The sequence below is a fragment of the Coregonus clupeaformis genome, chromosome 20 (assembly GCF_020615455.1).
Source record: "Coregonus clupeaformis isolate EN_2021a chromosome 20, ASM2061545v1, whole genome shotgun sequence".
NCBI lineage: Eukaryota > Metazoa > Chordata > Actinopteri > Salmoniformes > Salmonidae > Coregonus > Coregonus clupeaformis.
This window is the reverse complement of record NC_059211.1, coordinates 59237761-59255879: the sequence shown is the minus strand read 5'-3', so window position 1 is coordinate 59255879 and position 18119 is coordinate 59237761. Positions and strand designations below refer to the sequence as shown.

At 44.5% G+C, this 18119-nt stretch overlaps 1 protein-coding gene across 1 annotated transcript in view; it reads right to left on the bottom strand.

The window, feature by feature from the left end:
* LOC123481508 (E3 ubiquitin-protein ligase HERC2-like) overlaps positions 1–18119 on the bottom strand; it is a 63173-nt gene that overhangs the window by 11331 nt on the left and 33723 nt on the right. Inside the window, exons 7-11 of the mRNA XM_045205832.1 lie at positions 16857–16998; positions 16303–16407; positions 15498–15669; positions 13399–13572; positions 6143–6331 (exon numbers count right to left, since the gene is read on the bottom strand). Of these exons, the coding sequence (XP_045061767.1) occupies positions 6143–6331; positions 13399–13572; positions 15498–15669; positions 16303–16407; positions 16857–16998 (782 nt within the window). The remainder of the gene's footprint in view (positions 1–6142; positions 6332–13398; positions 13573–15497; positions 15670–16302; positions 16408–16856; positions 16999–18119) is intronic.

Below are 18119 nucleotides of genomic sequence, written 5' to 3'. Positions count from 1 at the left end.
TTTTAATGTCCCACGTTGGTAGGATAACCGTAATCTTAAATCGTCAATTTTATTCTCAAAAGATTGAACGTTGGCTAATAGGATTGATGGGAGAGGCAGTTTACTCGTTCGCCGTCGGATCCTTACAAGGCACCCGGATCTGCGTCCACGATATCTCCGTCTCTTCCTCACGCGAATGACGGGGATCTGGGCCTTGTTGGGTGTCTGTAGAATATCCTTCGCGAACGCCTCGTTGAAGAAAAAGTCTTCGTCCAACGCGAGGTGAGTAATCGCTGTCCTGATATCCAGAAGCTCTCTTTGGTTATAAGAGACGATGGCAGAAACATTATGTACAAAATAAATTACAAATAACGCGGAAAAACACACATAATAGTACAATTGGTTAGAGGGCTGTAAAACGGCAGCCATCTTCTTCCGGCGCTGTTCTGATACGTATTCTGATACATATTATGGCAAGAACAGCTCAAATAAGCAAAGAGAAACAACAGTCCATCATTACTTTAAGACATGAAGGTCAGTCAATACGGAACATTTCAAGAACTTTGAAAGTTTATTCAAGTGCAGTCGCAAAAACCATCAAGCGCTATGATGAAACTGGCTCTCATGAGGACCGCCACAGGAAAGGAAGACCCAGAGTTACCTCTGCTGCAGAGGGTAAGTTCATTACAGTTACCAGCCTCAGAAATTGCAGCCCAAATAAATGCTTCACAGAGTTCAAGTAACAGACACATCTCAACATCAACTGTTCAGAGGAGACTGCGTGAATCAGGCCTTCATGATCAAATTGCTGCAAAGAAACCACTACTAAAGGACACCAATAAGAAGAAGAGACTTGCTTGGGCCAAGAAACACGAGCAATGGACATTAGACCGGTGGAAATCTGTCCTTTGGTCTGGATTCCAAATTTGAGATTTTTGGTTCCAACCGCCGTGTCTTTGTGAGATGCGGTGTGGGTGAACGGATGATCTCCATATGTGTAGTTCCCACCGTAAAGCATGGAGGAGGAGGTGTTATGGTGTGGGGGTGCTTTGCTGGCGACACAGTCTGTGATTTATTTAGAATTCAAGGCACACTTAACCAGCATGGCTACCACAGCATTCTGCAGCGATACACTATCCCATCAGGTTTGCACTTAGTGGGACTATCATTTGTTTTTCAACAGGACAATGACCCAACACACCTCCAGGCTGTGTAAGGGCTATTTGACCAAGAAGGAGAGTGATGGAGTGCTGCATCAGATGACCTGGCCTCCACAATCACCCGACCTCAACCCAATTGAGATGGTTTGGGATGAGTCGGACCTCAGAGTGAAGGAAAAGCAGCCAACAAGTGCTCAGCATATGTGGGAACTCCTTCAAGACTGTTGAAAAACCATTCCAGGTGAAGCTGGTTGAGAGAATGCCAAGAGTGTGCAAAGCTGTCATCAAGGCAAAGGGTGGCTACTTTGAAGAATATATTTGTATTTGTTTAACACTTTTTTGGTTAGTACGCGATTCCATATGTGTTATTTCATAGTTTTGATGTCTTCACTATTATTCTACAATGTAGAAAATAGTAAAAATAAAGAAAAACCCTTGAATGAGTAGGTGTGTCCAAACTATTGACTGGTACTGTATATCTACAGAAATAAGACAGACCCTGCTTCTGTTGCCTGTTTGAGTGTTTGTTTAATAGCCTACTGATTACGTGAGCACCAAGCATCACGCAACAATTTCCCCAAAAATTGCTATGCTGTAATAACAATTTATTTAGTTAGAACAGCCTCTCTGGTATTATTTATAATTTACTTAGTGTTTTTTACACAGTTCCAAATTATTATTATTATTATTATAATAACCCTCCTTTTTCTTGATCTCATTATTATTATTATGATAATCATTACAATAAGAAATGTCATTATCATTAGTAGTCTTAGTATAGCAGCCTTGTATAATCACCATGGAGCTGTAGGCCTAAGAGCGCTTCCTGTTTAGTCTTAATACCGTAACATACTTAGGCCTGTAGTTCAATACTTATATAGGCTTCTGTATCAATCAATCATTTATTCGTTCATGTCATCACACAGCACACGAGTCTTTCATGATGTGAAATGCAATCAAGCATTTTAGTTTGAAAAATAAAATAAAGCGACCATTGAATAATTAGCGTAAACAATAAATAGGCCTAAACCGTTCCATTTTCGGAAATTGTATTCATGAATGTGACTGTTTGTAGTCTTTGCTGTAACAAACGCTTTACAAAAAAACGTTACAACAGACTCCCTGGTACGCTTATAATTTATTTAGCGTTGTTTACAATGTTCCAAACGGTCAGAAAAATGATAATATAATCTAACAGCACCTGTTTGGCATCGCTCCTTACCTTCTTTAATGATAGCATGAGAGGGTTGCGGGAATAGGGAATGTTTTCCCTAAACAAATTAGGGATTTCATTAACAGAACTTTTCAGTCAGAAATGAATATAATTATGTTGCAGCTTCAGCAACATGGACAGCGCGACACTGTTGATGGTCTGTGGTGGAGGAGAGAGAGACAACACACTGTTGATGTGTGGTGGAGGAGAGAGAGACAACACACTGTTGATGTGTGGTGGAGGAGAGAGAGACAACACACTGATGATGGGTGGTGGAGGAGAGAGAGACAACACACTGTTGATGTGTGGTGGAGGAGAGAGAGACAACACACTGTTGATGTGTGGTGGAGGAGAGAGAGACAACACACTGTTGATGTGTGGTGGAGGAGAGAGAGACAACACACTGATGATGGGTGGTGGAGGAGAGAGAGACAACACACTGTTGATGTGTGGTGGAGGAGAGAGAGACAACACACTGTTGATGTGTGGTGGAGGAGAGAGAGACAACACACTGATGATGTGTGGTGGAGGAGAGAGAGACAACGGATGATAGTCACACAGTCACTGTCTTTCTTTTTAACACAGTCTGAGCTGTAAGGGTTGGTGTGAGGGTTGGTGTGAGGGTTGGTGTGAGGGTTGGTGTGAGGGTTGGTGTAAGGGTTGGTGTAAGGGTTGGTGTGAGGGTTGGTGTGAGGGTTGGTGTAAGGGTTGGTGTGAGGGTTGGTGTGAGGGTTGGTGTGAGGGTTGGTGTGAGGGTTGGTGTGAGGGTTGGTGTGAGGATTGGTGTGAGGGTTGGTGTGAGGGTTGGTGTAAGGGTTGGTGTAAGGGTTGGTGTGAGGGTTGGTGTGAGGGTTGGTGTGAGGGTTGGTGTGGGGTTGGTGTGGGTTGGTGTGAGGTTGGTGTGAGGGTTGGTGTGGGGGGTTGGTGTAAGGGTTGGTGTGAGGGTTGGTGTGAGGTTGGTGAGGGTTGGTGTGAGGGTTGGTGTAAGGGTTGGTGTGAGGGTTGGTGTAAGGGTTGGTGTGAGGGTTGGTGTGAGGGGTTGGTGTGAGGTTGGTGTGAGGTTGGTGTGAGGATGTGTGAGGGTTGGTGTGAGGGTTGGTGTGAGGGTTGGTGTGAGGGTTGGTGTGAGGGTTGGTGTAAGGGTTGGTGTAAGGGTTGGTGTAAGGGTTGGTGTAAGGGTTGGTGTGAGGTGTGACCCAGGTGCGGTGCAGGATATACAGTAGGCAGTAGGCAGAGATGGTGAAACAAGGATCGTTACTGGTGGACCCGAAGCCAGGATACAAAACAACGGACTAAACACGATAAAAGAAAGGCGGAGCAAATAAGTCTCCAAAAACAGGCTGACAGCCAAAATACGAAATAGTAACTACGACTGAAATAATAAAGAAACAGGGAGAACACTTCAAGTACATCCGATCAGACACTGATTAGTACTGCTGATTAGTAAAACTGAACAAGGGAACACAGGGAAATGAGGGTATACATACACAGGTCAACAGATACACAGGTGACACCAATAGGATAATGATAAGTCCAGACTGAGTGAGGAGGTGCCTAAGGTTGTCTGAGGATGACACCTAGTGGGTCGCTCCGGAACTGCGACCCCCCTCCTGTAACAGTGCCAAGCTGACGGAGGCGCCGAGGAAGATGGCGAACGCCTTCCAAAACCTGGAGGTGAACTGAGGGCCCCGATCCGACACCACATCTTGGGGAAGGCCATGGACCCGGAAAACTTGCTGCACCACCAACTTAGCCGTCTCCCAGGCCGACGGGAGTTTAGGAAGGGGAATGAAGTTGGCAGCCTTCCAGAACCGGTCCACAATGATTAGGATGACTGTGTATCCATCAGAGGGGGGTAGGGCGGAAATGAAATCCAGCGAGATGTGGGACCAGGGGCGCTTGGGGATAGGCAGGGGTCGGGACCAGGGGCGCTAGGGGACAGGCAGGGGTCGGGACCAGGGGCACTTGGGGATAGGCAGGGGGTCGGAGCAGCCCTGCCGCCGGCTGACGTGAGTTCTTCGTGTGTGCGTACACCGGGCAAGCAGTCACGAAGGCGCGCGTATCCCCCTCAGCAGATGGCCACCAGAACCTCCTACGCAGGAACTCCAACGTCCTGGCGCCCCACCGCAACGTCTGAAGCATCCACCTCCACAATGAACGGCAGGGACGGATCAGGATGCCCTAGGACCGGGGCCGATGTAATGCGCCGCTTCAGCGCATCAAATGCGTTCTCCACTTCCGTGGGTCCAGGCGAAGGAGCGTATGCTCGTCTGGGTGAGGGCTGTCAGGGGAGCGGCTAGGGAGCTGAAATTGCGAATAAATCGGCTATAAAAATTTGCGAACCCTAAAAACCGTTGTAGTTGCTTGAGGGATGAGGGCTGGGGCCAATCCAGTACCACGCTGACCTTGGCTGGGTCCATCCGTAGGTCCCCCTGGGTGGCGATGAACCCCAGGAAGGAGACTGTCTCCGTGTGGAACACTCACTTCTCCGCCTTGACGTAGAGCTGGTGACGGAGAAGGCGTTGGAGGACCTGCCGAACATGATGCTGGTGTTCACTCATGTCCTATCGAAAATATTAGGATGTCATCCAAATACACGAAGACGCTGTAGTCGAGGAGGTCCCGGAGCACGTCATTGACCAACGCCTGGAACACCGCAGGAGCAGTGGCTTGGTACTCATGCGTTTTTCTGGATTTTGTTGTTGTTATTCTGTCTCTCACTGTTCAAATAAACCTACCATTAACATTATAGACTGATCATTTCTTTGTCAGTGGGCAAACGTACAAAATCAGCAGGGGATCAAATACTTTTTTCCCTCACTGTACATACTTCTCCGATCAGACACTGATTAGTACTGCTGAACATAGAGAAACTAGCAGAGAAAACTGAACAAGGGAACACAGGGAAGTGAGGGCATAAATACACAGGTGAACAGGTAGACACAGGTGACACCAATAGGATACTGATTAGTCCAGTCTGGGAGTGAGGAGGTGCCTAAGGGTTGTCGGAGGATGACACCTAGTGGGTCGCTACGGAACTACGACCCCCTCCTGAAATACTGAGCCAGGCCCGGCACAATCAAATCAATTGCGGTCAGACTCCCTCTAGTTATTTGTGTGTCTTAATTATTTCATTAAACAGTTCGCTTAAAGCGTCAGACAAACTCAGTGCATATAGTTGATTTGATTAAAACACATAGGATGTGTCTATATATATGGAAAAATACAAGTTTTTCAAAAATTTAGACCAATCGACTGGTCGAAAGAACAGACGACTCTTGGTCAACCAATAATTTGTATATTCGGTGACAGCCCTCCTTAGCTAGCTACATGAGGTAAGAGAAAACATGTAATGTAACATCTAATTAGGGTCCCCTGATAAACACTGACCAATACTTTGGTTCCTACCGTGTGAATAATTCCTCCCTGGTTTATTCATTTAGAATAATGGTTCCAACTGTTCACTACTTAACTGGTCCTAGATTCAGCGCTGCATGACACAGTGTGGAAATGATAACAAAAGAGCAGGAACTGAAGAAATGATTTAGTTTGAAGTTGGATTGAACAGTATAAAACAAATCAAAATGGAGAAAGACCCATTGAAATCACTTGTAATTTATATGTTGCCACCCTAGGGTCATGAACTACTCATAAAACATACTTAGAACTTGTATTATTCAAAAACATAAAATACAGTCCAATACGTCATAAATATTGTGATGTTTTGGCCATATCACCCAGCCCTAAAAAGGAGTGAAGGACAGAGCTCCAGTGAGTGAAAGCTTCCTACCAGTGTGGTGCTCTTGTAGTTCTGTGTGTAGACGGCTCCACTGCTGGCCAGGATGAGGAAGCCCTTCTCAGAACACACTATCTGGGAGACCCCCAGGCCTGACAGGGCCTTGCACTGCACCGGCCCGTTCACGTTGGCATACAGCTTCCAGCCTAGCAGCCCCCAGCCAATCACCTCCTGCAGACTGCCCTGGGAGTGGGGAAGAAAGGGTTAATGCAGTGATGCCATTGGTGCTTCAGTGGGAAGACAGGGTTAATGCTGTGATGCCATTGGTGCTTCAGTGGGAAGACAGGGTTAATGCTGTGATGCCATTGGTGCTTCAGTGGTCTACATAGTATGAAGAGTTTAAGTAGCAGAAGCATTGAAGGGGTTAAAGGAAAAAGGGAAATCCTCTGATGGAGAATACAGTTATATATCAATTATATTCTAATGTAACAGTAACATTTGGTACTTCAGTTCTCTACAGAACACAAAGGGTTAATGTAATAGTACATTTACATTTTAGTCATTTAGCAGACGCTCTTATCAACTTACATGAGCAATTAGGGTTAAGTGCCTTGCTTAAGGGCACATCGACAGATTTTTCACCTAGTCGCCTCGGGGATTAGAAACAGCGACATTTCGGTTACTGGCACAACGCTCTTACCCACTAAGCCACCTGCAGCCCAGTACTACTGGTACTTCAGTTCTCTGCAGAACACTAACGGTTAATGTAACAGTAACATTTGGTACTTCACAGATGTGCAGCCTGTCTGTGCTGCCTAAATCTGTTGGGAGAAATCACCTGACCACGTATGAGATCGACACTGCAAAGAAAAAGCCAAGGCATCAACTACCAATAGGATCTATTTATATCTCTGTAAAGCATGCTCTCAAAGACTGGCTGGCTGCATGATGAACAACTAGGGCTTTTCAGGAATACATCCCCATGAAAGAGCCTTCCAGGGCAAACGTAATCAACACATTTTCTGGGTGATTTAAATATTGACTGGCTCTCATCAAGCTGCCCACTCAAGAAAAAACGTCAAACTGTAACTAGTGCCTGCAACCTGATTCAGGTTATCAGTCAACCTACCAGGGTAGTTACAAACAGCACAGGAATGAAATCAACAACATGTATTGATCACATCTTTACTAATGCTGCAGAAATGTGCTTGAAAGCAGTTTCCAGATCCATCGGCTGTAGTGATCACAATATAGTAGCCATATCTAGGAAAACCAAAGTTCCAAAGGCTGGGCCTAATATAGTGTATAAGAGGTCATACAATACGTTTTGTAGTGATTCCTATGTTGTTGATATAAAGAATATATGTTGGTCCGTGGTGTGTAATGAGGAGCAACCAGACGCTGCACTTGACACATTTATGAAATTGCTTATTCCAGTTACTAATAAGCATGCACCCATCAAGAAAATGACTGTAAAACTGTTGAATCCCCGTGGATTGATGAGGAATTGAAATATTATATAGTTGAGAGGGATGAGGCAAAAGGAATGGCAAATAAGTCTGGCTGCACAACCGATTGGCAAACGTACTGCAGATTGAGAAATCATGTGACTAAACTGAATAAAAAGAAGAAGAAACTATCCTATAGTAAAAAGCTTTGGAGCACCTTAAATGAAATGTTGGGCAAAAAGGCAAACTCAGCTCCATCATTCATTGAATCAGATGGCTCATTCATCACAAAACCGACTGATATTGCCAACTACTTTACTGATTTTTTCACTGGCAAGATTAGCAAACTTAGGTATGACATGCCAGCAACAAACGCTGACACTAGACATCCAAGTATAACTGGATCAAATTATGAAAGACAAGAATTGTACTTTTAAATTCCGTAAAGTCAGTTTGGAAGAGGTGAAAACATTATTGTTGTCTATCAACAATGACAAGCCACCGGGGTCTGACAACTTGGATGGAAAATTACTGAGGATAATAGCGGACGATATTGCCCCTCCTATTTGCCACATCTTCAATTTAAGCCTACTAGAAAGTGTGTGCCCTCCGGCCTGGAGGGAAGCTCGTCATTCCGCTACCCAATAATAGTAAAGCCACAAGTCATGCCACCAGAGGTCTCTTCACAGTCCCCAAGTCCAGAACAGACTATGGGAGGAGCACAGTACTACATAGAGCCATGACTACATGGAACTCTATTCCACATCAGGTAACTGATGCCAGCAGTAGAATCAGATTTAAAAAACAGATAAAAATACACCTTATGGAACAACGGGGACTGTGAAGAGACACACACAAGGGTATAGACACATGCATACGCACATATTATGATATTGTTGTATGGTGGTATTAAACATTTTGTATTGTAGATAGGTAGTGGTGTAATAATATCATATGATGTACTGTTTTATCTTTTGTTTTCTATGTAATGTAAGTGCTTTAATATGTTTGGACCCCAGGAAGAGTAATGGGGATCCCTAATGAATACAAATACATCCCCATGAAAGGGACTTCTAGGGCAAACGTAATCAACATATCCCCATGAAAGGAACTTCTAAGGCTAACGTTATCCTACTGTTGCAAGAATAAGCTATATAAAAACATCACATCAAGTCCTTCATGCACAACACATGGCTTCATCCTTTACCTGCATGTTGCCATGGTCCTCCAACAGAACGCACAGACAGAGAGAGAGACGTTAGTAACAGAGAAAAGGCCATAGTAGTATGATAGGTCCAGTGTAATGTGTTGTTTTACAGGGTCAGCCATAGTAGTATGATAGGTCCAGTGTAATGTGTTGTTTTACAGGGTCAGCCATAGTAGTATGATAGGTCCAGTGTAATGTGTTGTTTTACAGGGTCAGCCATAGTAGTATGATAGGTGCAGTGTAATGTGTTGTTTTACAGGGTCAGCCATAGTAGTATGATAGGTCCAGTGTAATGTGGTGTTTTAGAGGGTCAGCCATAGTAGTATGATAGGTCCAGTGTAATGTGGTGTTTTAGAGGGTCAGCCATAGTAGTATGATAGGTGTTGTTTTACAGGGTCAGCCATAGTAGTATGATAGGTCCAGTGTAATGTGTTGTTTTACAGGGTCAGCCATAGTAGTATGATAGGTCCAGTGTAATGTGTTGTTTTACAGGGTCAGCCATAGTAGTATGATAGGTCCAGTGTAATGTGTTGTTTTACAGGGTCAGCCATAGTAGTATGATAGGTGCAGTGTAATGTGTTGTTTTACAGGGTCAGCCATAGTAGTATGATAGGTCCAGTGTAATGTGGTGTTTTACAGGGTCAGCCATAGTAGTATGATAGGTCCAGTGTAATGTGGTGTTTTACATGGTCAGCCATAGTAGTATGATAGGTGCAGTGTAATGTGTTGTTTTACAGGGTCAGCCATAGTAGTATGATAGGTCCAGTGTAATGTGTTGTTTTACAGGGTCAGCCATAGTAGTATGATAGGTCCAGTGTAATGTGTTGTTTTACAGGGTCAGCCATAGTAGTATGATAGGTCCAGTGTAATGTGTTGTTTTACAGGGTCAGCCATAGTAGTATGATAGGTGCAGTGTAATGTGTTGTTTTACAGGGTCAGCCATAGTAGTATAATAGGTCCAGTGTAATGTGTTGTTTTACAGGGTCAGCCATAGTAGTATGATAGGTGCAGTGTAATGTGTTGTTTTACAGGGTCAGCCATAGTAGTATGATAGGTCCAGTGTAATGTGTTGTTTTACAGGGTCAGCCATAGTAGTATGATAGGTCCAGTGTAATGTGTTGTTTTACAGGGTCAGCCATAGTAGTATGATAGGTCCAGTGTAATGTGTTGTTTTACAGGGTCAGCCATAGTAGTATGATAGGTGCAGTGTAATGTGTTGTTTTACAGGGTCAGCCATAGTAGTATGAATAGGTCCAGTGTAATGTGTTGTTTTACAGGGTCAGCCATAGTAGTATGATAGGTCCAGTGTAATGTGGTGTTTTACAGGGTCAGCCATAGTAGTATGATAGGTGCAGTGTAATGTGTTGTTTTACAGGGTCAGCCATAGTAGTATGATAGGTCCAGTGTAATGTGTTGTTTTACAGGGTCAGCCATAGTAGTATGATAGGTGCAGTGTAATGTGGTGTTTTACAGGGTCAGCCATAGTAGTATGATAGGTGCAGTGTAATGTGGTGTTTTACAGGGTCAGCCATAGTAGTATGATAGGTGCAGTGTAATGTGGTGTTTTAAAGGGTCAGCCATAGTAGTATGATAGGTCCAGTGTAATGTGTTGTTTTACAGGGTCAGCCATAGTAGTATGATCGGTCCAGTGTAATGTGTTGTTTTACAGGGTCAGCCATAGTAGTATGATAGGTCCAGTGTAATGTGCTGTTTTACAGGGTCAGCCATAGTAGTATGATAGGTCCAGTGTAATGTGTTGTTTTACAGGGTCAGCCATAGTAGTATGATAGGTCCAGTGTAATGTGGTGTTTTATAGGGTCAGCCATAGTAGTATGATAGGTCCAGTGTAATGTGTTGTTTTACAGGGTCAGCCATAGTAGTATGATAGGTGCAGTGTAATGTGTTGTTTTACAGGGTCAGCCATAGTAGTATGATAGGTCCAGTGTAATGTGTTGTTTTACAGGGTCAGCCATAGTAGTATGATAGGTCCAGTGTAATGTGGTGTTTTACAGGGTCAGCCATAGTAGTATGATAGGTCCAGTGTAATGTGTTGTTCTACAGGGTCAGCCATAGTAGTATGATAGGTCCAGTGTAATGTGTTGTTTTATAGGGTCAGCCATAGTAGTATGATAGGTCCAGTGTAATGTGTTGTTTTAGAGGGTCAGCCATAGTAGTATGATAGGTCCAGTGTAATGTGTTGTTTTACAGGGTCAGCCATAGTAGTATGATAGGTGCAGTGTAATGTGTTGTTTTACAGGGTCAGCCATAGTAGTATGATAGGTCCAGTGTAATGTGTTGTTTTACAGGGTCAGCCATAGTAGTATGATAGGTCCAGTGTAATGTGGTGTTTTACAGGGTCAGCCATAGTAGTATGATAGGTCCAGTGTAATGTGGTGTTTTACAGGGTCAGCCATAGTAGTATGATAGGTCCAGTGTAATGTGTTGTTCTACAGGGTCAGCCATAGTAGTATGATAGGTCCAGTGTAATGTGTTGTTTTATAGGGTCAGCCATAGTAGTATGATAGGTCCAGTGTAATGTGTTGTTTTAGAGGGTCAGCCATAGTAGTATGATAGGTCCAGTGTAATGTGTTGTTTTAGAGGGTCAGCCATAGTAGTATGATAGGTGCAGTGTAATGTGTTGTTTTAGAGGGTCAGCCATAATAGTATGATAGGTCCAGTGTAATGTGTTCTTTTACAGGGTCAGCCATAGTAGTATGATAGGTCCAGTGTAATGTGTTGTTCTACAGGGTCAGCCATAGTAGTATGATAGGTGCAGTGTAATGTGTTGTTTTACAGGGTCAGCCATAGTAGTATGATAGGTGCAGTGTAATGTGTTGTTTTAGAGGGTCAGCCATAGTAGTATGATAGGTCCAGTGTAATGTGTTGTTTTACAGGGTCAGCCATAGTAGTATGATAGGTCCAGTGTAATGTGTTGTTCTACAGGGTCAGCCATAGTAGTATGATAGGTGCAGTGTAATGTGTTGTTTTAGAGGGTCAGCCATAGTAGTACAGTGCCTCTGGAGCAAATTAGGGTTAAGTGCCTTGCTCAAGGGCACCGATACAATTTTCACCTTGTCGGCTCGGGTATTCGAACAAGCGACCTTTCGGTTACTGGCCCAACGCTACGCTAGGCTAACTGCCGCCCATTTCTTTGAATATGCTTCACCGATTCCTCTCTAATTCAGAGCATGACGCTGCACAACCAACATGCTGGCAACACCACCGGCAGCAGCCTGTATTAGAGCTAACGTTTGCTAGTCAGATTTGCCCTAGCGCCATATTCTTTGCTAGCTCAATGTATTTAGCTAGCCAGTTAGCGATTAGACACCTGGAGCTTGCTAAAGACTAACTAACTAGCAGTTTGCAGAGATAAAGACACAAGCTAATAGTAGAAGACATAAAACGTGGTTGATATGAAGAAGCAAAGCTGAAAGCAGCATCGTTCTTGTTTCTTGACTGCATGGGCTAACAGCTAACAGCTAACAGCTAGCAGCTAGCAGAAGCATGCAGACTGAAGCAGCTATTTGTTCCTGCTTGTGTGATAGGGGGTGGGGCTTGGTGTGTCACATGTGTCAGAAGCAAGCAGCTGCATGAGAGAGAGAGAGAGAGAGAGGGAGAGAGGGAGAGGGAGATAGAGAGACAGAGAGAGAGAGAGAGACAGAGGGAGAGAGAGAGACAGAGGGGGGAGAGAGAGACAGAGGGGGAGAGAGAGAGAGACAGAGAGAGAGAGAGAGAGAGAGAGAGAGAGAGAGAGAGAGAGAGACAGAGAGACAGCGAGAGAGAGAGAGAGAGAGAGGGAGACTGGAGAGAGAGAGTAAACTATAAAAACGTGTAACACGTAGCATTTCAAAAAAAATCGCAGCCTCTTGCAATATGGATATCGCACATGTCGATATCGCAATTTTGATTACAATTTGATTAATTGTGCAGCCCTAATCCTGACCCCCATATTTTCAAGAAAACGCTCCAAGCCATTAGACAGGGAGGCTGAGTAGAGCTTAAGACAGGGAGGCTGAGTAGAGCTTAAGACAGGGAGGCTGAGTAGAGCTTAAGACAGGGAGGCTGAGTAGAGCTTAAGACAGGGAGGCTGAGTAGAGCTTAAGACAGGGAGGCTGAGTAGGAGCTTAAGACAGGGAGGCTGAGTAGAGCTTAAGACAGGGAGGCTGAGTAGAGCTTAAGACAGGGAGGCTGAGTAGAGCTTAAGACAGGGAGGCTGAGTAGAGCTTAAGACAGGGAGGCTGAGTAGAGCTTAAGACAGGGAGGCTGAGTAGAGCTTAAGACAGGGAGGCTGAGTAGAGCTTAAGACAGGGAGGCTGAGTAGAGCTTAAGACAGGGAGGCTGAGTAGAGCTTAAGACAGGGAGGCTGAGTAGAGCTTAAGACAGGGAGGCTGAGTAGAGCTTAAGACAGGGAGGCTGAGTAGAGCTTAAGACAGGGAGGCTGAGTAGAGCTTAAGACAGGGAGGCTGAGTAGAGCTTAAGACAGGGAGGCTGAGTAGAGCTTAAGACAGGGAGGCTGAGTAGAGCTTAAGACAGGGAGGCTGAGTAGAGCTTAAGACAGGGAGGCTGAGTAGAGCTTAAGACAGGGAGGCTGAGTAGAGCTGTCTTAACAGTGTACAGCACTCAAGAGCAGGGCCAAGTCCAGACTGTAGTGGTACCTTGTGAGAGGTGGGGGAGCTGCACTGCGGGGGGGAGCAGGGGGCGGCCAGACGGTCCAGGTGAGCCATGATGACCACAGCCGTCTGTCTCAGGTCGATAGCCAAGTCATTGTCCTGGGGCAGCGTCAGGTAGCGCAAGAAACTCTCATTGGGACTCAGAGGGGACCCCAGGATCTGGAGTGGAAGAACACAGATAGATATGTGAACTAGAGAGGTACAGTGCCTTTAGAAAGTACAGTGAGGGAAAAAAGCATTTAAATCCTGGCTCCCAGGTGTCTTTTATACAGGTAACGAGCTGAACTAGAGAGGTACAGTGCCTTCAGAAAGTATTCATATCCCTTGACTTATTCCACATTTTACTGTGCCACAGCTTGAATTCACAATGGATTCAATTTATGTTTCTTTCTCAGAAAAGCAGCCAGCAAGTGCTCAGCATATGTGGGAACTCCTTCAAGACTGTTGGAAAAGCATTCCAGGTGAAGCTGGTTGAGAGAATGCCAAGTGTGTGCAAAGCTGTCATCAAGGCAAAGGGTGGCTCTCACAAACACGTACGTTGGTTGTTTTGCTCTAGGACGCCCACATGCCTCACAAGACTCGTCTGAAGGTTCCTCGGTACCAGTTGAAAACATTTATGGAAGTATATATGGAGACTGTTTAGTGCCAAGAATAAGGGGTAAAATAAATTACATGTCAAAAAAATATAACAAATGTGTCCTGATCTTTCTTATCTCTCTCAGATATACAGTGGGGAATAACTTTAACTTAATAAATTTAATTTAATAAAATAACTTTTTTTCCCCACTGTAGGCCAGACACTTCAGAACAAACTTCCTTTAGATTATTTTGTTGGGACTATCTGTTGTTCCATGGATTCCAGTGAATCTGTTATTCAATGTGTTTGTATGGGCTAATAGCAGTAAGGACTATCTGTTGTTCCATGTAGTGAATCTGTTATTCAATGTGTTTGTATGGGCTAATAGCAGTAAGGACTATCTGTTGTTCCATGTAGTGAATCTGTTATTCAATGTGTTTGTATGGGCTAATAGCAGTAAGGACTATCTGTTGTTCCATGTAGTGAATCTGTTATTCAATGCGTTTGTTTGGGCTAATAGTAGTAAGGTCAAATACAAGATTTCATCAAATATATATTTTTTAAATATATATATTTTATACTTCAAGGGGTCTTAAAATTCAAAATCAAATAGTTAAATGATTTACATTTACATTTTAGTCATTTAGCAGACGCTCTTATCCAGAGCGACTTACAAATTGGTTCATTCAATTTATGATAGCCAGTGGGTAGAAGGATTACTTTATCCTATCCCAGGTATTCCTTAAAGAGGTGGGGTTTCAAATGTCTCCGGAAGGTGGTGAGTGACTCCGCTGTCCTGGCATCGTGGGGGAGCTTGTTCCACCATTGGGGTGCCAGAGCAGCGAACAGTTTTGACTGGGCTGAGCGGGAACTATGCTTCCGCAGAGGTAGGGGAGCCAGCAGGCCAGAGGTGGATGAACGCAATGCCCTCGTTTGGGTGTAGGGTCTGATCAGAGCCTGAAGGTAAGGAGGTGCCGTTCCCCTCACGATCCTTGGTATTACCTTCTTTAAACAATTATATAAAGAACTCCTTAAGTTATTTAGGCTTGCCATAACAAAGGGGGTGAATACTTGACTCAAGACATTTGAGCTTTCCGAAAAACATACTTCCACTTTGAAATTATGGGGTATTTTGTTTAGGCCAGTGACAAATTTTTTTTATCTAAATTTCATCCATTTTAAAATTCAGGCTGTAACACAACAAAATGTGGATAAAGTCATTGGGGTGTGAATACTTTCTGAAGGCACTGTATCTGTTTAGCTTAGTACTTACATTTAGTTTAGTTTAGAAGATGGACAAACAAATGTATTTTGAGGCAATGGACCAGGAAGAGGAGAGTAAGGATCCTCTATAATGAGACCAGGGACTGTATGTATCAGGTGTCTCAGAGTACGAGTCCTGCTCTAGGATCATGTCATCTTATTGATTCTGATCTAAAGAGGCAAACCTAACCTAAAAAAATCAGCTTTTACAGAGAAGCTTTATGAAAACAGGCCCTGAGCTCACCTCCATCTCCTCCTCAGGGCCGGGCTCCTCCTTGCTGCTGTGGATGTTGTGAAAGCGCTGCAGGAGAGGGAGGAGGGGTGCGCTGGTCCCCTGGGTGGAGCGCTCATTGTCCATCTCCCTGGTCCCGCTGTCCCACAGCCGCAGGAGGAGGAGGACGGCAGACAGCAGCTGGCTGGAGAAGAGAGTAGTTTGGGTATGATACTATGGACATGGTAAGTGCTGTCCCACAGATAACAATAATAATAATAATAATAATAATAATATGCCATTTAGCAGACGCTTTTATCCAAAGCGACTTAGTCATGCATGCATAAATTTTTTTGTGTATGGGGGTGGTCCCGGGGATCGAACCCACTACCCTGGCGTTCCAAGCGCCGTGCTCTACCAGCTGAGCTACAGACGCAGACAGTAGCTGGCTGGAGACAGGACAGGTTGGAGAGGTCTGGTACTGTATGATATGAGGAGTGTGGTAGGTGCAGTCATAGAGAGTGCATCCCAAAAAGTATTGGATTTTTTCCTCGCCTCTATCTCAAAAGGCATTGGAGTATCTAGACACTTAGCTAGCAAGTTAGCAAACCAAACACATAGCTGGAGCCCTGAGCTGGATATCATTTATTAGACACATCTTAATATTTCTTACAGTTATACTTAACATAGATATAAGCAGTGGCGTAGCACGCACCCCCGCTGCCCCCCGTTGAAAATCATACCGTCTGTATTTCGTAAAATCCCAGTATATATGGTATATCACCCCAATCCTAGAGTTGAGTATCAGTGTCCTGTCAGTGTCCTGTAGGAGTCTTACCTCAGAGTGCCTCTCTGCACTGCCAGCTCTAGCAGGATGGCCAGGGCCAGGTGTTGGTCCTGTAGTGGGATGCTGCCTTTGGTGCTTCCACTTCCATGGACATCACTGAAAACCAACCGCACAGTTTAAATAACACCATCACTGGCAGAACCATGGACATCACTGAAAACCAACCGCACAGTTTAAATAACACATCACTGGCAGAACCATGGACATCACTGAAAACCAACCGCACAGTTTATATAACACATCACTGGCAGAACCATGGACATCACTGAAAACCCAGGCAGCAGGAAGGCCTGAGGAACTGGCAGGAAGTCAGTGCTGGGAGCTAGGCCGGGACAACATAATAATAATAATAATAATAATAATAATATGCCATTTAGCAGACGCTTTTATCCAAAGCGACTTACAGTCATGCGTGCATACATTTTTTTTTTTTTTTTGTGTATGGGGGGTCCCGGGGATCGAACCCACTACCTTGGCGTTACAAGCGCCGTGCTCTACCAGCTGAGCTACAGAGGACCACAACCCAGGCAGCATGTTCTACTGACCTGAGGAACTTGGTGGCTCTCTCCACGACCTCCAGCCAGACAGACGACACGGTGCCCTCGTCAAACAGAGTGGCTTCTGGGAGGGCTCGCAGAGCATCCAGGGACTCCTGGAGCAGCTCACTGCACAGGTCCGCATCGTCACCTGATCAAAGCACCAATATGTTAGACACACTGGACACTAGGGCTGGGAACTGCCAGGGACCTCACGATACGATATTATCACCATACTTAGGTGCCGATATGATATGTATTGTGATTCTCACGATTCTATACGTATTGCGATGCGATACTGCGACTTGATGTTCAGAACATATTGCTCTGTTGCGGAGAGACAAGAGAGAACATGAGAAAAATTAGTTTTAAAATCAGTCATGGAAATAAAAGTGCTGAAAACATGATGGCTCACTATTTAAAAAGAAGATGGAGACAAAACTATAGGATGACATTTACTTTTGGCCCAGATCAAATATTTGTAATGAATAAATTAATTATAAACACTACACAACCAACAGTATGTGGACACCTGCATGTCGAACATCTCATTCCAACATCATGGGCATTAATATGGAGTTGGTCCCCCCTTTGCTGCTATAACAGCCTCCACTCTTCTGGGAAGACTTTCCACATTGCGGCTGAGTTGTTGTTGCTCCTAGACGTTTCCACTTCACAATAACAGCACTTACAGTTGACCGGGGCAACTCTAGCAGGGCAGAAATGTGACGAACTGACTTGTTGGAAAGGTGGCATCCTATGACGGTGCAACATTCAACAATTTCAACGAGTTACAGTTCACATAACGAAATCAATCAATTGAAATAAATTCATTAGGCCCTAATCTAAATGTATTGGGTAAAGTGTTATGAAATATAATGTCATGTAATATTTTAAATTGTATATAACTGCCTTAATGTTGCAGGACCCCAGGAAGAGTAGCTGCTGCCTTGGCAGGAACTAATGGGGATCCATAATAAACCCCAGGGAGAGTAGCTGCGCCTTGATAACCCCAGGAAGAGTAGCTGCTGCCTTGGCAGGAACTAATGGGGAACCATAATAAACCCCAGGAAGAGTAGCTGCTGCCTTGGCAGGAACTAATGGGGATCCATAATAAACCCCAGGAAGAGTAGCTGCTGCCTTGGCAGGAACTAATGGGGAACCATAATAAACCCCAGGAAGAGTAGCTGCTGCCTTGGCAGGAACTAATGGGGATCCATAATAAACCCCAGGAAGAGTGGCTGCTGCCTTGGCAGGAACTAATGGGGAGCC